The 24561-nt window shown below is 41.9% G+C and overlaps 1 protein-coding gene and 1 long non-coding RNA gene across 2 annotated transcripts in view; both read right to left on the reverse strand.

Moving 5' to 3' along the window:
• Nucleotides 1–11791, reverse strand: part of Itih6 (inter-alpha-trypsin inhibitor heavy chain family member 6) — a 30155-nt gene extending 18364 nt beyond the window's left edge. Inside the window, 3 exon segments of the mRNA XM_027432014.2 lie at nucleotides 1791–1901; nucleotides 10454–10608; nucleotides 11690–11791. Of these exon segments, the coding sequence (XP_027287815.1) occupies nucleotides 1791–1901; nucleotides 10454–10608; nucleotides 11690–11791 (368 nt within the window).
• Nucleotides 11792–15899: 4108 nt separating this feature from the next.
• LOC103159453 lies at nucleotides 15900–24497 on the reverse strand. Its single transcript, XR_003488215.2, has 5 exons — nucleotides 24267–24497; nucleotides 21599–21666; nucleotides 20875–20962; nucleotides 19061–19201; nucleotides 15900–16062 (listed from the first exon to the last, which is right to left on the reverse strand). It is a non-coding gene; the product is annotated as an uncharacterized LOC103159453 (long non-coding RNA).
• Nucleotides 24498–24561: the final 64 nt, after the last annotated feature.

The raw sequence follows: 24561 nt of genomic DNA on the forward strand, positions 1-24561 counted from the left end.
TAGTGGGAAAGCCCCAGGGGGAGCTGAGGAAACCCCTGTGGCATTTAGGCACATTGAATATGACTTTGATAGGAAGCAAAGTTAATGGGAAATGGAACCTAGAGAACAGAGGGCCCAATTAAGAGAACAGCTGAAGTAAAATTTGCTCATGGTCAGGACCCATTGAAGGAAGGAGAGATGGACAGGGATCATAATACGTGTGCTGGGAGTCTAAAGTTTTAAACACTGATGAGAGTCGAGGTATTGGGGAGATGAAGATATGGGATGCATGTTAACCAAAATTAAAAGTGTATGAAAAAACTTATGGAAACCTACAACTTTGTCAGCTAATTTAAAATAACGTTTTAAGAGGTGGTTTTAATAGAGGTACATAGGAGCATATTACCTCCATAAGAGCATAGGTGGAAATGCTACTCCTAATGTGAGGTGTGGGATATCTCCTGATGAGTTATTGTTCAAAGAGGCTCCCAAAGCCCTGCAATAATATAAGCCATTGCCATTTTTCCGGGTTTTTCACTATAGAAAGATAGTAAAGCCTTATTACTGAAGATACCATAAACTTTGGTTGCAGGGAATAGATAAACCAATCTTGAATTGACCAGGAAACTTCCTGCTAGCTAGCTTCCCTAGTTTCTGGAAGGTTTTATGTAGTCTGCTTTTGTGTTCTTTCCAAGTGCTCTATCTAGCATACTACAGTGTCAGATTACCAGGCAAGATATGTAATAGTAGTATGACTGTTACAGGGGTAACCAACTACTCTTTGATTGGATTTGAGGCATGCTTCCCAAGAAGAATTTCATGCCTGCTACTAAAAACCTAGTCAAAAGTCTATGACTGAAGAGGTCACAGGATCAAAGAAAGAACCCACTATTGCTGTTTTACTAAATGGTCATATAAAATTCTCTCCACCTTGATCAGAAAAAACGTCTTCTTGCACTAAATAGTGATTAGTTAAGAGACTCATAATTCATCAAAATGCTGAGAATAAGTGACTCAGACATCTATATCATCCCCTGTGATGTCCAGGTAACACCATGGAATAGGGGGCAAAAAGAATTCAAAAGCTAAAGAATTTGAAGAAATACTATGAAACAATGTCTTCTGCATATGATATGGCTTTTGTGTTCATGAACTCACAGCAGCTGTAATTACCTGCACAAGACGTGCACAAGATGAAGCCAATGAAAATCCTAACATGAATGGGGGAAGAGCCCATAAGTTAGTTGGTGGCTTCTGTGAAGGAGGGAAAGTCATCTTATTTGGAAGGTGTAGTTGCCCATGCTCCAGTGAATGGTCCACACCCATTTGCATATGGGCAGCACTAACTGGACTCAGAGCATTATAAAGAACAGAACAAGAGTATATGAAGTTGGGGAGAAGGGGTATATGAGGACTTGGATAGAGGATGAGAGCTGGATATTATCAAAACACATTGTCTACATACATAAAATCTTTGAAGAATAAATAAAATACTACATTAAAAATAAAAATAATAAAAGGAGAGAAAAACTCACTTGTACATAATCTTCCCCCAAAGTACCAATTATTAAATAAGCTATTTCTTGCTAGGAGAAGAAAGCTGGAATTAGGGAAGTAAACTCCCACTTATTACACATCTACCATTATAGGCATTGATATTTACTGACTCACATAATCTTAATGTAATCATATGAAGTAGAAATCATTGTCTTCATTTTACAGAAGTAGAGAATGAGGTTGAGAGAGAAGGAATCTTTCCGGTTCCACAGTTAAGATGGTTTAAGCACATTTCAGACCAGATGGAGCCTTACCTCATGCCTACATGAGCAGCTGTGTTTCCTTGCTGAAAGGCTTTCTCATAGATTTTCTTTGCCTGGTGTTTTTCCTTGATTTCTGCAACATAGACTTTATTGTCGATGGTCCTGGTGGGGCAGAAAAATAGAAAGGATAGCAGAGACAGAGAAACAAAAAAAGATGGCCAAAAACATACATATAAATAAAAGGGAGAAGGGATGGGAAAAAAGAAAGAGCAAAACTGTCATTAAGCTCAAGATTGAGTGGGAAGAACACATGAGAGAGAAAGAGAGGGAGAGGAAAATATTCTCTTGAAATCTATCTATCTACTGGGGAAAGAGAGCACACAACATATGATAAACCTGTTGGAGTTTTGTTTTCTCAAAGTGTTGAATAATGGTTGCTTTTTAACACACAATAATATTTTTAGGTGTAACATAGCTGAACACTTTCATTATAATTGTTGAATATTTGCTAAAACATTTATTTTAAATAAACACATCAAGGTGAACATGGTGGTATAGAGTTATAATCCCAGCATTCAGGAATCTGAGGCAGGAGAATCACAAATTTAAGGCCACAAGATGGTATTTAGTGAGGCTGCATCTCAAGTGTCTGTCTGTCTGTCTGTCTGTCTGTCTGTCTGTCTGTCTCTGTCTCTGTCTCTGTCTCTGTCTCTGTCTCTGTCTTTCTCTCTGTCTGTCTCCCTCTCTGTCTCTGTGTCTGTCTGTCTCTCTCTCTTACACACACACACACACACACACACACACACACACACACACACACACACACACGTTTTAATTCAGTAACTCACAGGCACTGCTGCTTGGGATAGGAATGACAAAATAAAAAAGTGTGTCTTTTTAAAGAAAACACATTAGGTAAATAATATTGTGAATTGTGTAAGTGGTAAAAATAATTGTCAGTTATACAGGCCCTAAAGGCCCTGAGCTGGATCTGACCTGAGGATTAGTGTTCATAGTACCATAATGCACCTTACAAACTTCCAAAGTAGGGAAGCAACTAACACCCCTACCCACCTATAATTCCTATGAGCCATAACAATGACCAGCATGGAACAATAACCCTAATGGTGCAGTAGTGGCATGAATATACCTTGTTGTTAACTAACATCTCTCTAGCTGGACTTATGATCCTCTCAACCAGAGAGAAATCCTACTGGAGACCTAGCCAACTACCAGGGCTAATGAAGGAGGAGAACCTTCAATGTCACTTTACTAAACCAGTGTAATCCTTAGCTACATTCTAAATATTTATTTTTATACTCTCATATAAGTGTAGTTCTAACACCTAAATCAAGGAAACTTCTCTGTGTAACAGAGATTACAGAAAACCATATGAATCAAAATGCAGAGTTGTGTAGCCCATCCCCAGCTGGTACATCTACAATACAACTCCTGTGCCTAAAGCTCAGGGATCACTACAGAAAAGGAGATGGAAGGATTGTAAGAACCAGAGGGACATAAAGTTTGCTGTAAGACTGTGTCTTCTAGAATGTCAGAGAGAATACACCCATGAAGTCTCAACAATATGGCTGCCTAAACATGACCTGAACAAGGAAGACACCAGTAGGTATTTTAACATGGGAGGTAAGGTCATAAAGCCTCAACCATATACAAAGAACTACACACAACTAAGGAATGCTGAAAGTGGAAGAAATGTAAAGGGTTTATTTCAACTTACAACTCCCAGGTCATACTCTATCAAATGAGTGAACTCATGGCAGGAATTCAAGAAGGGCAGGATCCTGGAGGCAATAACTGATGCAGAAGCCATGAAGGGTGCTGCTTACTGGTTTGGTCCTCATGGCCTGTTCAATCTGCTTTCTTATAGAACCCAGGACCACCAGCCCATAATGACACTACCCACCATGGACTGGGCATTCCCTTGTCAATCACTAATTAAGAAAATGCCCTTATAGGTTTGCCTACAGGCCAATCTGACGGGGGCATTTTCTCAATAGAGATTCCCTATTCCCAGATGACTATGACTTGTGTCAAGTTAACAAAAAACTAACCAGCACAAGTGATTCTTTGTCAACATGATGCACAAATACATCACTATTAAACTGTAGCCTTTCTTGTTTATCTCCAAGATCTCATATTAATATCACTATATAAAACAAGTCTCAGTCTTAAAAATAAAAAACCCAAAGACTTTAAAAAGCTTAGCCTCTTTAAGATATCCCAAATCTCTCTGAAAATCCAAAGCCCCTAACTATGAGCTCTTGTAAAATGAAAAAAAAAATAAGTTACATATTTCTTATCCCAAGAGGGAAGAACCAGGGCACAGCTACAATCAAAGCAAAACCAAACTCCAACAGTGTAAAAGTCCAATGTCGGGGACTTACTGACAATCTCTTGGGCTCCAAAGTGCTTGGGCAGCTCCCCTTCTCCAGCTCTGCCATCTACAGTACACACAGCTGGTCTCTGAGGCTCAGCCCATCTCTACACTACACTTGCCCACTTGCCACTGTCTTTGGTTGTCATCCTATAGTCCTGGCACCCGAATGCTGGATGAGCACTGCAACTGAGGTTGCACCTTCAACAATGGCCTCTCCTGACCTCTCACAGTGCCAAACCTTAGCTGTTCTCCACGACCCTTTCACAATTTCAAAACCAGCACTCTATCGGGGACATTTACACATTACCAAGTTCAGCTGCCAGCTTGAGATGCAGTCTTGGCGTTCTGAACCACAGCTTCTGCGCTAACCCCAAGGAAATACTTCCCACAAGATTTCATCTCAATGATTCTGGTCTCCTATTAATCACAGCTGATTCCTTAGCCCTGGCTAACAAGCATTGATTGTTCTAGGAAAGCAAAGTTTTCATTTTAGTGATATTGGCCTCTTGTTAATCACAACTGATTTTTCAGCCCTAGCTGACCAGAAATCGAAGATTTCCAATTCAAAATATTGTAAGAACAGCCTGATACAGTCTTTGCTTCCCTAGGAAACTTGACAGTCCAGGTATCTATCATCTACATTACTCTCAGCATTCATATCTTTCATGCCTGCACAGAACAGCCCATCTAATCACACACCAGCTTTTCCAGCCCAAAGTTTTGAAATCTTCCCCTGTCCTCCCCAAAACAACATGGCAGGTCTGTCACAGCAATACTCCATGAACGTAGTACCAATTTCTGCTCTAGTTTGCTTTCTGATTTTGTGATAAACACTATGACCAAAACAACTTAGGAACAATAAGGTTTTTTTTCAGCTTAAACCTTACAATTCGCTATGAAGGGAAGTTAGGACAGGAACTCGAGGCAGAAACGCGGAGGCAAGATCTGATTCAGACAAAATGAAGGAGTGCTACTTACTGTCTTGCTACCATGGCTTGCTCAGCCTGCTTCTTTAATACAACCCAGGACCACCAGCCTAGGGGTGGGACCATCCAACAGAGGGCTAGGTCCTTCCATAGCACTCATGAATCAAGAAAATGACCCACATACTTCCTTATAGGCCAATCTGATGGAGGCATCCCTCTTCCCAGATGAGTCTAGTTTATGTCAAGTTGACAAAAAAACTATTCATCACACCTACTAACTAGTTTCCCTTTTAAACCCTTGCTCTTTATAGATTGATCTCAAGGCAGTAGAAACATCTATTAATCTTTTGTGTATTTGACACATATTACTGGCTGGCCTGAACTAGAGCAACAGAAATTCACCAGTGTCTGCATCCAGAGTGCTGAGATTAAAGGCATTTGCAATGATGCCAGGCATATCACGTTAATCTTAAATCAAGTAACTTCATTTCTACTGCTCAAATTCTCTGTAGCTTTCATCTCAACTAAGAATAAAAGCAAAACCCTTCACTAGGCACTTTGTAGTCTACACATTATGGCTGACTATCATCCCTTAAACCCCATGACTTCCCATTCTTTCTGCCATTCATCCTGCTCTAGTCATGCTGTTTCTTTTCCTCCCTCCCTCCCTCCTTCCTTCATTCCCTTTCTCCCTCCCTCCCTCCCTCCCTCCCTTCCTTCTCCTTCCTTCTCCCTCTCTTCCTTTCTCCATCTTACTTCTTCTCCTCCTCCCTCCCCCCTCTATTTTGGCAAAGCTGGGGGTGGAACTTAGGGCATTGCACATGCTAGGTAAGCTCTATGAGACCAAACTATGTCATCAGCTTTTTGAGACAGTGCTTCACCATGTAGCTTAGGCTAGCCTTGAACTCACTATGCAGCATGATCCTGCCTTTTTATCCTTCACTTTCTTTGCTTTTTTGTTTTGTTTGAACAAGGCTCACTCTGCACCTCTAAAGGCCTTCAACTTAATATTTTTATCTGTTTCTTGATAATTTCAAAAATTAAAGTTAAAATTATTTTTAACTTACACTTAAAAGAATATAAGGTGGTGCCCAGGAGATAGCTTAGCCAATAAAATGCTTACTTTGTAAGTACAAAACCTGAGTTTAATCCCCAAAACCCAGGCAAAAAAGATAGAGTATGTATAGTGGGCCATTCTTGGATTACCAGCATTGGGGAGATAAAGAGAAACAGGTTCTTGGGGCTCACTGGCTAGCCAGCCTAGCTTACTAGTAGGTTCCAGGTCAGTGGGAGAGCTTGTCTCATAAAACAGTAGATGGTGCCTTAGAGACACCTGAAGCTAACCTCTGGACTCCAGATACTGGACTCCAGTATCCCATAAAAGTTGCATGTACTTTTAAAAAAAGTTGCATTAAATACTCATTGTATTTAATGTTTGATAGCCATGATACATATATACCTTGTGTAATGTTTAAATCATTTGTATATCCTCAAACATTTATCACTTGTGGTGAAACTTTCAAAACCCTTCTTTTAAACTACACTGTACAACAGTGCCTTAGAGCTTGCTGGCCCTGCCTAACAGTGATAAGATTTCCCCACCTTTCCTGACCCCTTACTCCTACCAGCCTTGAGAAATCATTATTCCATCCTCAAATTCTATGAAATTAACCATCTAGATTCCATATGTGAGTGATATCATGGGGCATTTGCCTTTCTGTGCCTGACATAACTCATTTAGCATAATGACCTCCCCTTCCATCCAATTGACAGGGTTTGAGAGTTTGCAAAAAATAAATTTATTATTTTATTTTATGTGCATGGATGTTTTGCTTGCGTATATGACTGCATACTATGTACAGGCTTGGTACCTAAAGAAGCCAGGGAGGGTGTTGAATCCCCTGGAACTAGAGTTACAGATTCTTGTGATCTGCCATGTGGGTGCTGGCAATGGGACCCAGGACTTCTGAAAGAGCAGACAGTGCTCTTAGCTGCCAAGTCATCTCTCTAACCAAAATTTGAGGGGGCTGTTTTGTTGTTGTTTTTGTTCTACCTTAGGCTGGTCTTGAGCAACTACATCAAGATCAAAACGAGATTAAAAACAAACAAACAGAAGAAAAACAAACCAGAAAACGAAACAACTGTTTGAAACAGGGTTTTGGTATGTGGTCTAAGCTGTTTTGAACATCCAATATTCTAGCTACAGCCTTTTCTATGCTGCGATTAGAGACATAGATTACCATGCCTAGCCCAATTATGTTGTCACAAGTAGCAGATGTCATTTCTTTTTATGGTGCATTTAGGTATCCACTCATCAAATTAGACCCTTATGATGTCTGTAGTTTTAGGTGTTGTGTATAGTGTGTTCCTTGGCCCCTTTTTGAACTTGGTCAGCAATTCTTGTCTCAGAACCTTTGTAATTATTCTTCCTTTTGCCTAGAATGTTCCTCTTCCAGATCCTTGTAAGTCTTCACACTACGCTCTTCAGGTCTCTGTTTAATGTCACTTGGTCTTTGATCATTCTAGACTGGTACCTTTACTCAGTGTCTGTCTCCCTTGCTCTACTTGCTACTCTTCTTTAGTAGCCCTTCTCATAGACAAACTGATGCATATTAGTTTATGTTTTCCATGTCTTACCTTCTCTAGGAGACTATAAGCTCCTTGAGGGCAAAAAAATGTCTGCCTGCTTTTCTGCTTATGCCTGGCCTGCAGTAATCATGCCATCATTTCATAACAAGCATCCCAGGATGACAGGAAGAAAAGTCAGGCTGTGTTTCATGGAATAGTGGATCAAAGAGAAGGGAGCTATAGAAAGAAGGCTAGAGAATCCAAGGCTTTGAACTCAAGACTCAACGAGCTCATATTGCAGCAAGGAATGTGAAGTGTTGGATCAGTCTCAAACTGGGAAGAAATGGATGGGGTCAGAGCTACCTTTGAGCTGTGACAATTTGGTGTCCTAGAGAACATTAATATACCTCTGTGGGAGGCAAGAACAGCTGTCTCCATTTCACAAATGGAGTAACTAGGGCACAGATAGTAGCAGCTTCCAGGAATGCTAAGGGAAGATATGCAGCTGGCAGAGGAGACTACTTAGGCAAGGAGTGTTTCAAGGCAGCTGAAACAGTATTGCTGAGGCTGGGCTAGTGTGGGGGTGGACAGAGCTGGCTGGGCCTCAAGGTCTCCTGGGGGCTGGGGTGGTAGGGTGGAGCGACTCTGGCAGTAGCACACTGGGGCCTCTGTGTGTGTGCTGCCTCCAGCCAGCATACTTTCCACAGAGTCTGCCCAGGAACATTTATTTCTCCAGCTTGCTTTGCTAAATTTTTTAAAAATCCTTTCGGTGTTTTTTTTTTTCCCCTATTGAAACGAACCCCCATTCTGCCTAATGCTCAGTCTTTACATCAACTGACTTGCAAACTCTCAGGTTGGCCCCCACACTTCATAACTTGCCAGTGGTTTGTTTGTTTGTTTGGGGGGACTGCATTTCTTCTTGTATTTGGTTCATTTGGTCCTCTACTTGCAATGATCTCGGTTGCTTCAAGTCTTACCCACTTGGAAATCCTGCTACAGGGAAGTCCCCTCTCGTTATTTCAGTTCTTCTCCCCTATACTGACTTCACACCAATCATCTCTTCCAACCTAGCCACTCTCCAACGTGCAGCTGGAGGTTCTTGATGGCACAACATGGGCTTAGGGCCATAAATATTGTTGATAGCACAAGAGCCTTCTCCTGACTCATGGGGAGAGAGTGACCAAGCAAGGGCAGAAATTCTGTTTGACTTGGACTTCCTAATCTACTAACTCTGAGAGATTCTCCACTCAAAGACAGGAGTCCCCTTCCCTTTTGTCCTTTTGAAGCAAGATCTCACGTAGCTAAGGCTGGCACTGAACTTGAACAAACTATACACAGCTGAGGATGATAACCTCGAACTTCAGATCTTCCTTCTTCCATCTCCCAAGTGCTTGTATGACTGTGTGTGCCACCATGGCAGTTTTATCTGGTGATGGGAACTGGATCCAAGGTTTTGGGCATACTAGGAAAACATCTGACCTAGCTACATCCCCAACTCCAGAAACCTTTGCACAACTCACGCTATGGTGGCTGTGGACTGAGGCAACCGCACTAAGCTTTCCATTCATCTACTCTTCCCTCGGGCTTCATCTCACCCACTGCCTTCCATCTAACACAACAAAACATAGAAATAGGCAATCACCATTCATACTCCCACCATAAACAGGTTGTTTCTCTCTCCAGTGGTCTCTCAAATTCCACCATCATGTTCTCCTTCCATGTTCTACTACAGGGCTCTTCTCAGCTTCCAAGCTTCTTGGCTGGCTCTTCCAGCTTAGTCTTGCTTCTATATTGTCAATACTTGCTTACCACAATTGCCATATCTCTTCTCTAAGGGGCCCAGCTATCTCTAAAATGGGATATACAGGTCCCTGGGTATTCTGGGAACAAATAAAGGGGAATGGAAGAATATTAATACTCTATTTATGGAGCTTTCCATTACTCTTTGATGACTGATATGTATAACCCTTGTAATATATATTTGTTCTATAGTGTATTTAATATGTGTGGGTTCCATGCTCTTGCCTTCACATTGGAAGCCCCTAAAAGCCTAGTCTTTTCCTACCTCTCAGTTCTCATTTCTGACCACTTTTCTACCCTCTGCCTGCTATCTACACTTCAGTACATAGAAGTACATGCACTTTCTCCTCAATGGGAGAACATTTGAGTCTTTGTTCTTTGTCTTAATTTTCCAGGCTTGCTTCCATAGTGCTGGGCTAGTGAACATCTCATAATTTAAGCATCATTTATCCAAGACTTTCTTCCACTGATGGGAGTTCAAAACTGATCACTGTCTCATGCTGGGCCTTGGGGTTCCCACCATTTTTCATTCAGATTTCTCCTAGAGTATCTTATTTAAGTCCTGATCGTCCTCTTTTTTGTGTCCTCCATTAGACAGTAGACTGAGATTAGAGACTATTTCCAGTCCATCTTTCCATCATATCTAGTCAGAACCATGTAAGCCATGCCTTCAGTATTAGGAAAAGGTCCCCCCCCCTCCGCAAAAGCTAATTTTATCAAGTATTGGTCACACACTGGGCACTAATGTTAGCCTAGATTTCCACATGTTTTAATTCATTTAATCCTTGCAAGTGGTTTCTAATTTTATCTGTAGTTTACAGATGTGTAAAATAAGATTCAAAAATTATTCAAAAGTTAGGTAGCCTGTCCTGAGTCCCACAGTTGCCAGAGGAAGGATTCAAACTCAAGGAATCTGATTTTTAAATTCACCCTCTTCACTGCTTTACACTAGTAAAGGAGCAAACAGACTGAAAGAATGTATGCACAGATGAATGGGGCAGTGAGTTTGGAAGCCGACTTACATTGTGAAATTAGAGATAAAGGCGAGGCGAGGTAGATCCAGGTCAAAGATGGCTTCATGGGCTTCATCATGTGGATTGGCGAGGACAGAGGTGACCAAAGTGTGTGCATAACGAGACACCACGGTGGAACGTATGGAATAGCTCGTCATCAACAACTGAGAATGCAAAAGAGGTGGGTTAGAGAGAGTCCTTTATTGGCCAAGATGCGAGCTCAAGGTTTTGAGCTCAAGGTTCCTGAACTGGTTTCAGGATGGAGGAGGAGAAGCTGAAGCACCTGAAGGAAAAATTACCTCTGTCATACATGGACCTGCCTGAGAGTGCAGTAAGCAAATCTCAGAACTAAAGGTTTCCAGACAATCCCAAATCAAAGTACCTCTGGACAAGCACTTCTCTGATTTTAATGAAACTCAAGATCTTGCCAAATATGGGTTCTAATATAGCAATCCTTGGGCAGGAAGAGGCTGATGTCCTCCTTGCTTCTGAATCCACTGAAGCTGCTGCTACTGCTGGTGGTGGTCCACAGATTTCACTTTAGAATGAATGTAACATTTTAGCAAAGCTTTAGAATGTAACAGAATAGATGTATTCATCAGGCCCTACATTATTACAAGGCAATATGATACTTAGTTTTTTATGATTTCAGCTATAAAGATTGAGTCTGATAAGTACAGTAATATACTGTAATGATGGTAAGTGTTCAGCACTCATGATCCTATTTAATTCTCACAGTCTGAGGAGTTAAGTTCTAGTATCTCCCACATCTTAAAGATTTGTTAGCAGACGCTCAGACACTGAGGTCACCCAGCAGAAGATAGCTATCTTCTTCCATACCTTCCCTGAAGTTATGATCCCTCCATCTCCCCCAGATCACATACATCTCGTTGGTTCTTAGTATGGGGAAGTGGGTCATAGAGGGAATCTGGAATCAGTTGGGCGTAGGTTTAAGTTCTGGCTCTGCTGCTTCCTATGTCTTAACCTCTGAGCCTGTGTTTCCTCCTCTCTCTAATGTGGATAAGAAGAGAGTGTGGTTTACAGGGATGCTGTAAGGACTAACTTAAACAATAACGGAGACTATTGGCACATCACCTGACTTGAACATAGCAATGAGTAACTCTTTTCTCTGGCCCTTGCTTCTCAGCCCAGGAGAAACAGACTGAGAAACTTCTGCTCCTCCCACCCCAAGAAGCTACTTTTCTCACCACTTGCAGAGCACTGTCTTCTTATGCTAGAACTGACCTTGCTGTTTGATGAAGCAGAGCCATGGGGTCCCTGGTGTGTTGGGTCTAGGAGAATGGTCAGCAAAACACTGACACAGCTGAGGCACCTCCATTCAGACATGGTGCCACTTCTGGCCTGGGCCTGCTGTTCTCATCCAGAATGTCTGGCCCTGATCTCCAAGGCCTTCCTCTTTTAAACTTCCAGGTATTCCTTCTCTTGAGAGGGAGGGACCATGCTGAAGGGTGGGGATGTCTCTGAATGTGGCATTGAGGCCTACACAAACCAGGATTGTCCAAGAAATGGGGCTGGCATCTTGCCTGGAGAAGGGCCAGTTCTGTGCCTCCTTTTTCCCCTTCATCCAGCTGTAAGATGAATGGAAACTAAACATACCAGAGTGCTGGGTCTGTCTGTTTGCTATGTTGGCTCAGGGTGGGGTTTTTCTTTCCTATAAACATCCACTGGAGCTCAATAACTGGAGCCAGAGAAAGGTCACTGAGCACTGATCATCTTAAAAAGGTAGCAGCCTTTAAGAGAGTTGGAGAAGCAAATACCCAGCATTGGTCTTTTCTGTTGCTCTCTTTAGTCTTGACATGGGAGGGACTATAACAGTGTAGAGGTTCCACAGAAATGAGGTTTCCAATCTCAAGAATAGCCAGAGGACAAGATGGGCTGCAGTAGAGATGAGAAAGAGTATATAATTTGGCCATTTAAAACACAGGCTCAGGACTGAGAACATCTGGGTTGGAATTGCAGTTCGGCTGCTTACTGGCTGCATGGTATTCAGCGAGAAAACTTACCACTCTGCAGCCTCAGTTCCCTCATCTGTAAAATGGGGATAACAGTGATATTTCCTAAAAGTGTCAACACTGAGCCTGTACTTTTGAAATTCTTGATATCTGGTAGATGTTCAGTAAATGCATGGTGGGATGAGGTATGGCAAAAATCAAAGTATGGTGGCCTAGCATAGTGCTATACATGTATAATCCCAGCATTTGGAAGACTGGTGCAGAACTATGAATTTGATGGTAGCCTACATTATATGGTGAGTACTATGCCAAGTTGGCCTCTGCAGTGAGATCCTGCCTCAAAACGTCAACAAAAGAGCATGGGGAGCCCCCTGTCCTACTGGAGACATGAAAGGGGCAGAAAGATGCAGGGTTGAGATGCTCTGAGCCCAGTATCTGAAGGTCCTGTGGAAGATAAATTGAGGATTGTGCCTGCACAGGGGCCATTAGCATGTATCAGAACCTTTAACGAACTTACATGAACATAGATTACATTCACAAGATTTCCAACATCAAAACTCTCTGAAGACTTTTTATAAATTGGCATGAAGATCACAAAGACACCTGGATTTGTTTTATGGCATTCAGCACTGCACAACAAAGTCTCATTCTGGCCTTTAGGGATATTCATGAAGTGCTGGGTTGGGTCTTCAGCGCTGTGTAAAAGGGATGTGGTGTAGCTTGTCTGTAATCTCAGCACTAGGGAGGGAGAGGCTGGAGGATCAGAAGTTCAAGGTCATCCTCAGCCACACAGGGAGTATAAGGACAGCCTAGAATATGTGAGAACATGTTTTTAAAAAAGAAGAGGAAGAAATTTCCTCATAGAAGACAGTCCTAGCTGCGGAGAAGCTTTGTTTATATAGCAACAGAGAAAACTTCAGCAGGTGCCCACTCTCTCTTAAAGACAAACAGATAACCAAGGGAAATTAAGAAAGCCTGTACTATGAAAGCAAGAAGCCAAAACAAGCAAATAGAACAAACGAACCCAGAGCAAGTTGGAAATTTGAGTAACAAAAGAGAACTTCAGGAGAAAATTATACTTGTCAATCATTCAAGAAAATGTGACATGCATGAAGCAAGAATTAGATGCTACAAAACAAGAACAATCAGAGAAAAGAAAGACACCTCAGAAATGGAAAAGAAGTTGCTGGAAATAAAAATGTCAACAGAAAGATTGGAAAATAACATAGAGGAAATCTCTTGGAATGTAAGGTGAAACAAACAAACAAAAAAAACCAAACAGGAAATATGAAAGAAAAATGCCAAAGATACAGATCAACATAGCAGACACAACATTTAGAGAAATGAGTTACAGACTAAAAGAAAAATAATGAAACATTTTGTCTCGGTATATTTGTCATATTGTTACTTCCCTTTTTAAAATGAGTTTTTTAAAAAATTGTTTTTTCAGAGTTTTGTGAGGGAGGGAAGGAGGGAGAGAGCATGAAATTGGGTGGGTAGCAGAATGGGGATGATCTGGGAGGAGTTTGGGGAAGGAAAAGAATATGATCAAAACATATTGTATGGAAAATGTTTTTTAATTATTATTTTTATGCCCTGACCGTTGTTTCCCCTCCCTTCTCTCCTCCCAGTCTCCCTGCTTCCTCTCTGCTCCCAAAGGGCAGGCCTCCCATGGATATCAACCAAACATGGCATATCAAGTTGCAGTAAACTAGGCACCTCCCTCATATTAAGGCTGGATGAGGCAACTCAGTAGGAGAAATAGGGAAGGGAAAAGGTTTTAAAGAAAAGTTTTTTGAGTGTATCAGGAGCTGGGCATGATGGTGCATACCTGTCATCCGAGTACTGGCAAGGCTGGGGCAGGAGGATTGCTGCAACCCAGAGGCCAGCCTGGTCTACATACTGAGTGTCAAGAAACTGTATCCAAAAACCAAAACTGTATCCAAAGCCCAAAATTAAGCCTGGGACCACCACCTCAGTCACTGCCGAAGCTCCCACACCATCTGTCTTCCATCAGTATATTTCCAGGTCCCTTTAAAACCCAATCCACATTCTTTCATCTCCCTGTTCAAATGGTGGAATCCACCAAGGTTCATTTACTGAACCTTATGTGAGAGGAGCTAGTGAGGCAAGCCTTCATTACCATTCTCATCACACAGCCCATTACTCCTCTCCCTTCTCCTTCTACTGCTCTAGCAACCCTGGACTTCCATGTTCTTCCAAAATGCCAGGGATGGGAACAATGCTATGAGTAGGTTCTTACCTTTCCACTTGGAAAATCTTTTCTCAGATATCCACTTAGCTCTCTCACCTTATTTTATTCCACCATTTCTGTGAGTTACTTCTTAACCAGCATGCTTTCCCCCCAAATTATTTTTATTAGTTCAAATTAGAAACAAGCCTGCTTCACATGTCAATCCCTGCTCCCTCTCCCTCTCCCTCCCCTCCTCCCCACCCCTACTAGCCTCCCCATGCCCCCTCTGCTCCCCAGGAAGGGTGAGGCCCTCCATGGGAGATCCCCAGAGTCTGTCATATCATTATGGTCAGGGCCTAGGCCCTCTCCCATGTGTCTAGGTTGACAGAGCATCCTTCCACATGGGATGGGTTCCCAAAGTCCTTTCTTATGCCAGGGATAAATACTGGTCTACTACCAGAGGCCCCATAGAGTGCTGAGGTTTCCTCACTGACATCCACATTCAGGGGTCTGGATCAGTCCCATGCTGGCCTCCCAGACATCAGTCTGGGGTCCATGAGACCCCCTTGTTCAGGTCAGCTGTTTCTGTGGCTTACACAGATGACCTCATTGCTCATCACTCTTCCCTCTCTACAACTGGGTTCGAGTTCAGTTCAGTGTTCAGATGTGGGCTTCTGCCACTGCTTCCATCAGCCACTGGATGAAGGCTCTATGGTCTCATTATAGGGGAAGGGCATTTAGGGTAGCCTCTCCACTATTGCTTAGATTGCCAGTTGGTGTCATCCTTGTAGATCTCTGGCAATTTCCCTAGTGCCAGATTTCTCCTCAGACCTATAATGGCTCCCTCTATTATGGTATCTCTCATCCTGCTCTCCTTCTTTCTTCCCCCAACTCAACCTTCCTGATCCCCCATTTCCTACTCTCCCCTCCTCTTCTCCCCCTCTCTTTCTCCCATCTCCCTCTCCCCTACCCCCATGCTCCCAATCCACTCAGGAGATCCTGTCCCCTTCCCCTTCTCTGGGGTACCATGCATTCTTCTCATGGGCTTCTCCTTGTTTACTAGTTCCTTTGGTGATATTTAACCAGCATATTTAAAACGGAAATAACCTCCTTTCTTAATTGCTATTCTCTCTCTCTTTTACCCAGTTTATTAGTTCTGCCTGTCCCCCTGCCCCTTGATTCTATGAGACAGAGCTTTACTATGTAACTCAGACTGGTCTCATACTCCAGATCCTCCTTCCCTAGGCTTCTGAGTGCTGGGAGTAAAGAATGCACCATCACACCTGGCTTTTGTTTTCTCCATAGCACTTTATTTAAGTTGTTACAGATCTTACTTCTTTATCCAATTGTTTCCTCTCTTCCCCTTACTAGAATCAACTCCATGGGAATCAGGCATTGCTTTCTGTCTTCTCCACAGTTATGTCTTCAGCTCCCAGAACAGCATCTAATACCTAGCAGACAATAAATATTTGTTTAATGAGTTGACATAATAAAAGCATATAATTTATGGAAGAATAAAACCTGTTACAAAGTCTACATATATACAAGAAAGTAGTGGTTCAAATATAAAACAAAATAAAATATGGTTATAAGCAACTAATGGAGTATGAAACAGAACTTGATTTGAGAAAGAAAAAGTCTCCTTTAAGAGTTCCAAGGTTAATGGCATTGGACTTGTAAAGAAGGAAGTGTATTCTTGGCTCACTACTTAGCTGGATTTTGGAAAAAAATATTTACATAGTCAAGACAATGTAAATACTGTTTATTGGTTTTTAGGTTTAAGAGCTACCCTGGAAAGACAAAGAGAGGAAGATCTCGTTAATACTGCAGAACAGAACATAAATGTCAGTAATATGTATAACGTAAAAGGAAAGATCAAAGAGATAATGTAGGACAGTGATGGGCAATGTGCAGCTAATATCTTTGTTTTTAAAAGCAGGCAGTTAGGAATAATACTGGCTTTGTAAAATGGCGGTTGTACATTCTCCTCCAAGATCTATGAATTCCCTAGACCCTGGCAGTTGGCTAGGTTTCCGTACCAGGCATAATATCCCCAGAGAGATGATGGTTTCTTCCCATGTATTCATTCTACTATTGTAACCTCAGCGTTATAGCACCATGCCAGTTGTTGTGTTCATAGACATCATGGCTGTGAAGTTGCTTCCCTCCCTTTGAAGCTGGCAATGTACCTTCTGCTATTTATACTTAGATAAGCATGGTTCTCACCCCTCCTCAAGGAAACTTCTCCTTGCAACTGAAAGACCATTACAGAAAATCACAACCAATCAAACTGCAGAGATGTGGAGCCCAATCCCAACTGACATACCTACAACACAACTCCTTCAGCTACGTCTCAAGGATCATTGCAGAAGAGGGAGCAGAAAGAGTGTAAGAACCAGAAAAGCAGGAAGTTTGTTGTGAGATTTTGTCTCCTTGAAATGTCAGAGAAGCTAGACCCATAAAGTCTCTTAACAACATGGCTGACTAAACACTATCTGAACAAGGAAAATCCCAATACACATGCTAACATAGAAGGTGGAAAGGCCATGAGACCTTAACCCTAGCTAAAGAACTACAGACAATTAAGCAATGCTGAGAGTGGGAGAAATAGTCTTGACCAAGAAGAACACACTGATTGATTATTCCATACCAATGGTCATCCCTGAAAACATATAAATATGACCAAACAGGTTGTATTTATATATTTGGGGATATGTATGTACGCACACATATATATTCATAGAAAAACTGTAGCCATAATTTTAAAAAAAGAGTCAATGCATTTGACAGGGAAGTGAGTGAGGGGTACAAGGATTGGAGGAAGGAAAGGGAAGAGGAGAGGGATGTAACTACAATCTCAAAAAAATAAAAATATACTTGAAAATAAAATAAAAAGCAGGCAGTTGAAATCATTTTAAAAATAGACAAAATAGGAAATAGAGGTCTCTCTTTTTCAGGCTACAAATTAAGCAATAACAAAAAAGTACTGATGGGGTGAGTGGAGAGAAAAACACAGAAACTCTGGGCATGAAGAGCATCTTCATCCTTATCTTGGGGACTTAATGTGACATTGTCTCAATTTTGTAAGCTAAGAAGTAGCATTATCAAGTGTTGTAGAGAGACCCAATGGTGGATGTAAAACCAAAAAAAGAGGGGCTTTGAGAACAAACTTACATTGTTTCTTGAAAAACAGATCCAACTGGAGATGATAATTTTATTAAGCAAATTAAGCTTGTCTCAGAAAGACATAAATGTTTTCTCTTATTTGTGGTTCTTAGACCATCTATAGATACATAAAATCATGTATATGAAAGCAGAAGTGAAAGTGCCTAGGGGAACAAAGAGGGCTAAGGGGAAGAAGGAGAAGAAAAAGGGGAGGGGGAAATATGGCCAACAATACAATATACACTTGCATGACAACTTAAAAACATTTCAAAAGGTGGTTTCACAAGTGTAGGATGGAGACGTGGAGAGTTGAGACACAGGATCATTTTTTCTTAAGTATTTTTATTAAGGGAAAGATGATCATTTCAATGAATATTTAATGTAAACTAGCATATACTTACATTAATTTTTCTTATCTTCTTTTTAATTAATTTTTATTCAAACTAAAAACAATTTTATTTTACATATCAATCCCAGTTCCCTCCCCCTCCTACCCTCCTTTGCCCCCCCACTGACCTCCCCATCCTACCCCCATGCACTCCTCAGGGAGGGTGAGGCCTTCCATGGGGGATCATAAAAGTCTGTCACATCATTTGGGACAGGGCCTAGGCCCTCCCCTGTGTATCTAGACTGAGAGAGTATCCCTCCATAGGGAATGGGCACCCAAAGCCCATTGGTGCACTAGGGATAAATACTGGTTGCATGGGATCATTTTTATAATATTTTATAATATTTCGTTTGAGTTGTTACTATGTACACTTCAGAATTTAATAAAAATATTTAAAATATTATGTCGACCTCACAACTGTAATAAAATGTTTCCCTCCACGAATATGGGTCTTGCACTGTAGCCCTTAGCTGGTCTAGAACTCACTATGTAACACAGGCTGGCCTGGAATGTGGGAGAATCATGCCTCTTCCTCCCAAGCAAGGTGATTACAGGTTTACACCACCAAACCTGTCTCGAAATGTGTATGTCTTATGACATGTTCTAAATGGAAATATCCAGTTAGACTTGACTCTTCAGATGGAAATCATACTGTAATGCCCTTAACATATTTAGGAAGAGTGCTGGTTTTTTATTTTTATTTTGTTTTTTATTACTATAGTAAAGTGCCCAAGGCTGCATGTTCAAAGTCCAAGATTAGTTGGTTCCATCTCCTGCAGCCCTGCCTGAATTTCAACAAGATGAATAGCATCATGGTGGAAGCACATACAAGGAGAGCTCAAATGCTGAGGTGTGTATGAATCTTTTAATAATAATTCACAACTATAGAAACTCACCTGAGTCCCAAGAGAATGACATCAACCTCTCCCAACAGTGATTAGCCCAGTGACCTCGTCTCTTTTCAGTAGGCTGCATTTCTGAAAGATTCCACTAATTCAAATCATTCCACCAAGTCTCAAGCTTTCAGCACACGAACCCTTGGGAGAGAAACAACATCCAAACCAAACCACAGCACTTGGAAAGCATACGGGACTTAAAACCACCAGCAATGTAATATCATGGTTAAAACACTGGTATTTGATATCCATTGAGTTGGGCTCAAAACCCCTCTGTGCTGCATACCCATTTAGATGAAAGCTTGCCTCTGGTAAGCTATCTTTCTTATCCCCTAATGTTGTCCTCTATCCAATAAGGCTGGCGCTCACACTGTAGAAATGTAAGCCTTTATGCTTTTGAAAATTTTATTGGAGTAAAGGAACAGCTTCCTGTAGCCAGAAGAGGACTTGAAAATGACTTGCTCAAATCTAAACCTTTTATGAGGAAGGGTCACCTTTGTGATGGTGCCTAGTAGATAGTTGGTCCCCATTTTCTTTTCGATGTGAGAAATCCTTTCTCACAGGTTTGTTTTTAGGAGGCTTCTGTGTACAAAGAACCTGGGAGAAGTGGTATTAGTCCAGAATATCAGGATTTCATATATATGGGGAATCTATCTTTTATTTAACAAAAGGTAGTCTGTCTGTCTGTCTGTCTGTCTGTTTGTCTGTCTGTCTCCTTTTGCATAGATAGTCCTCGGAGTTTAGAGTAACAGAGAGTGAGTTAAATTGCCTTACAACAGGATTCCACCAGTAGATCAAAAGAGAGAGCAGCCATAGAGCCTGATGGTGTGTGTGTGTGTGTGTGTGTGTGTGTGTGTGTGTGTGTGTGTGTGCGTGCGTGCGTGCGTTCCATGGCGCTCATGTGGAGGTCAAAGAACAACTTGCTGGAGTCAATTCTCTCTTTCCACCATATGGGACCCTGGGATCAAGCTCAGGCCATCAGGCTCTAGGGCAAGTGCATGCGCCTGCTGACCACAATCTCAGGTATTTTCTGATGGCCTATGGTTATTGGAAACAGGCCTTGAGCATAACGACTTAGGCTCTACAGATTGTGCAGATTAATGCTGATGATCAAAAGACTCTACAGAACATAAGAAGAAAATGGAAGGAAATTTCTCTAGTCAAAAGGTAAAGACTTTGAGCTAATTGGTTTTTTCCTTTTTAGATAAGGTCGTAGCCCCCCATCTCTATGTCCTAAGATAAGGATATTTATGGCATTGTGTTAGGAAGGCAGTAAAATTAAGGAAGGGCATTACCTCTCTGATGAACTTGGACTGAGATTTAGTTTACTTCATTAAATTCGATAATATTCAAGGTTCTAATTCCGTTCCTCCCGAGAGACCACTAGCAAGACAATGTGGAACTCTAAATGTTGGAAATGGAACGAGAGAGGACAGGGGAAGCTGATGTATGAGAAGAAGTTTCTAGGCAAGAGAAAGTGTCAGCTCACAGTGAAGTGCTCTGCTTAACTGGAATATAGACAATTACATATACTTTTCAGAAGAAAAAACAGCAGAAAAAATGGCTGGCAAATAGGCACAGATGGCAAGCTCAGGTATTTCTTGAAAATCTACTCACTGTCACGAATACCACATATGACATTCAGAACCACCAGTAAAGTGTTGCACAGAATAGACTCTGAAACAACAATGGCTAAATGAGACATACAAAATAATGGCTAAATGAGACATACACTTATTTATCTTATTAAAAGAAAGCCAGGGGTAGGCAATCTATCCCACAGAGTTGTCTAGAATTGGGTTCTTTTCACTTACTGCGATGCTGTCCTTAAGTGTAACTGTAGTCTTCTCTGTCTTTATCCAGGGCAGAGCTTCTGTATCCTAAAAATGAGATCTTCCATGACTAGAGAAAATGAAGAGAGAGGATATCAGGTTAAGTAATTAGCAATTGACTCTGCAAATGTCTGCACTGAAGATATTCTTTCCAAGCTCACCAGAGATTTACCTGTAAATATGCCTGGACTTTTTCTTATGCTTTGCTTTCCTAGACTTCCCCAATATTTAACATCTTAAACACATGTATTCCTCCCCTCCCTCTCTCCTTCTCCCCTTCTGCTCCTCTCCCCCTATGTAACACAGGTTAGTTAATCCTGATGTCTTTGGTTCCTAAATGTGGGAATTGCCGTTGTATGCTACCACATAAAGCTGAAAAAAAAAAAACCAGCAATATGTGTATTTTTAAAACCAGTGACAGAGATCAAACCCAGGCTCATGTTGTGTTGAGTGGATCCCAAACCATAAAATTATTTTTGTTGCGACTTCATAACTGTAATTTTGCTACTGTTATTAATCGTAATATAAATATCTGCTATGCAGGATATCTGATGTGTGATCCCTGGGAAAGAGTCATTTGACCCTCTCAACCCACAGTTTGAGAACCACTTCTTAAAAATGCCTTTCAAATCCTGTCTTTTCTTTGGTCACACCTTACGACTTCTTTTCATTTATTTCAGCCATACCATCCATACATGTTTCTGACCTCTGGGGCTCATTTCTGGGTTCAGTATCTTCCAGTTTGATGCATTCCTTCCTCCTGGGTGCACTTTCCTGTGAATTAAAGACCCATTTATATAATGACAGTTTCTAGATTGACAGTCTTTACTTGGGCCTTTTTCTTGAGTTTCAGACATGCTCATTCAACTGCCAATACAGTATTTCCACCTGGATGAACCACAGGTGCTTCAAAACCAACATTCATTTCCTCTTAAATCCATTCCTCCATGTCTCAGTGGAAGGGTCACCATCTACACTATCAGTTAAATAAAGATCCCAAGATTTGAATATGTTCCTCTTTCAAATTCATCCGCACACAGTCCAATAACTCAAGTCCTAATGTGCACCCCACCCCACCCCCGCCCATCTCCTCACTATCTCTGCAGCTAATACTCTAGGACAAACGACAAGCACTGCTTGCTTGGATGGCTACCAAGGTCACAGTTATGCTCTCTATTTCCAAGAAGACACTCAATCTCCACACAACACCTAAGTCCTTCTTCGATAAAATACACACCTACAACATTCATGCTGTCTCCAGCTGTAGGGCTCTTTAATAGACTTTCAGTACCCTCAGGTTTGGGAACTTATTATCTTGCTATCGAATGTTTATTATAACTTCGAAGGGAGAGGAATTCAGGGTGCCAGAATTGGAAGAAAATGAGAGGCTGGTCTAATGTGATCAGCACAGAAAGTCTAGGAGGTAAGAAAGTGCTAGTGTGACATTACAAACTTTGGAGAAGTAACAGTTCACAGAAGATGAAACGGGAGTATATAACCCCCCTTGATGATGTGTGAAATGTATGTGGATCAAATGTCTGCAGAGCACAGGGATTCAGTATATTTCATTTGTTTAGTAAAGGGAAAGGTAACTTCATGAAGTAGACTAGTGATCATTCGTGTGTAAGAAAGGTCTTGAATTTTATTTCTGTAACTGTTATGTAGTACATTATAGTTTCTAATAAACTTTTCTGGGTCTGCATTCATGTGCTCTATTGCTAATAATGGTTTTGTCTACTTCTCCTTGTTTTTATATTTTATCTTGTTCTCTTGAAGAGACCCAATTCTTTATGTGAATTCATTAGGTGACATAAGTGCCATCTCAAAATAGTGAGATTTGTTAATGTGGATGAGTCTGTAAATGCCATAATAAAACTCATTACTTTGTACAATTAACATACACTGAAAATGGAAGTCTTTTTCAAACTATTTGAATCAGAAAAACATTCTAAAACACAAAAGAGTCCAATATAGACACCAGAATGTTCCTTGTAGCATTTTTTGTAATAGTTCAAAAAAAGGGGATACAATCCAAAAGTACATGCAAGCTGAAACCAAGCAAATAAATTAAAGGACATCTATACAAGAAACCATTATGCGCTACTAAGAAAAATACCCACTAAGGAAAAGACGTTTGAATACATAACTGAAAAAAGCAGTTACAGAACAGTAGGTATACTATATAGCCTGTGTGGAGAGAAAGCACAAATAATCAGACTATGAATAGAAAAATATGGAGGAATGTCTATCAAAATGTTAATCATGACTATTTTGGGGGAATGAGATTAAAGATAGCCTTTCATTGTCCGTTACATATTTCTGCATTTTCTGATTTTCACACGACAACACACTACCTTTATAGTAAGAGAAAATTATGATATAAAATAAATAAATTAAATGAATGAACCGTTTTCGTGGGGCAGTTTGGGTTGGAAGGGCTTCAGACCGAGCCTGGTACAGTGGCATAAACATGGGCTTTGGCGTCAGACAGCATTGAGCAGGGCCCCATTGCCCCACCCCCGAGGAGGGGGGCGGAGGGCAGGGGGCTGCGGAAAGGGGCTGGGCTGGGCTGGGCTGGGCTGTCTGCAGCTCTAGTCCAGGAGGCTGAGACTTCGAGAGGGACTGAGAGCAGGCACACGCATCCCAGACTCGCTAGAGGACAAGGTGAGAGGACAAGACTGGGCTTTCCTGGCGACGAGACAGTGGTTCTAACTCCCGAAACCTACAGCTGGGCAGGTGGACAATTCTTATTTCACTACTGTAGCTGGAGCAGAGGTGCTGCTTTTAATGCGGTGTGGGAAAGAGAACAACCAAGAAAGTAGTAGGCTGTATATGGACTGGACAGCTGAGACTGTCGGAGGTGAAGGAGAGAAAAAGGGGAACTGTGCATGTTGGGAGGAGAAGGAGGAATACGGGGGGGGATGTGGAGGGGGAGACAAGATCCAGAGAGGAGAATAGGGGTATGCAGAGAAGGGTTAAGGAACATTGGGGGGGTTGTGCATAGGTAATACAGAGGAGGATGTAAGGAATGGGAAGAGATTTCTTAGGGTAAATAGGATATGCGATGGGAAATAGGGAGTCCGGAGTCAGGCAGAGGGAATAAGGAGGGGGGGGATAAGGAGTGATGAGGGGGGAAGGGCAGACGGGCTGGGACGGAGGCCCCCAAGGGAGGCGGAAAGGGGCGGGACCACTTCCGGCCTTTAGTGGGGAGGGCAGTATCTTGAGTTTCGGAGGGGCTTGGAGAGAGTGGACGCATTCGGGAATTGTAGGAGGAGGAGGTGAGCCATGGGCCCCAGCTTTGGATGAGAGCCTGCTAGGGGTCGGCCCCACCCTCTGGGATTTGGAGAAAACCTGCCTTAAAAGCCAAATCTTACCGAATCCATCCAGCTAGGAAGGGAGGGGACTGGACCCCGTTTGGCTGGGCCCAAGATGGAATCACTAGTTCAGTCCTGAGTTGAGGAGGGGGTGTTACAGGGAAGGAGCCAAACCAATTTGGGTTTTGCCGTTTGGAGGGGGGCGTGTTAGGATAAAGGGCGGGACTTGGAGGCTCTGTGAAATTGATAGGGTGGATGTGAGTAGGGGAGGGGCTGGGACCACCAGACACTGCGACAATTTGGAAGGAAGGCTTGGTGGGGAGGGGGCGGGGCCGAACAGCATTGCGGACCTAGA

Source organism: Cricetulus griseus, chromosome X, assembly GCF_003668045.3.
Source record: "Cricetulus griseus strain 17A/GY chromosome X, alternate assembly CriGri-PICRH-1.0, whole genome shotgun sequence".
In the NCBI taxonomy this organism is placed as follows: domain Eukaryota; kingdom Metazoa; phylum Chordata; class Mammalia; order Rodentia; family Cricetidae; genus Cricetulus; species Cricetulus griseus.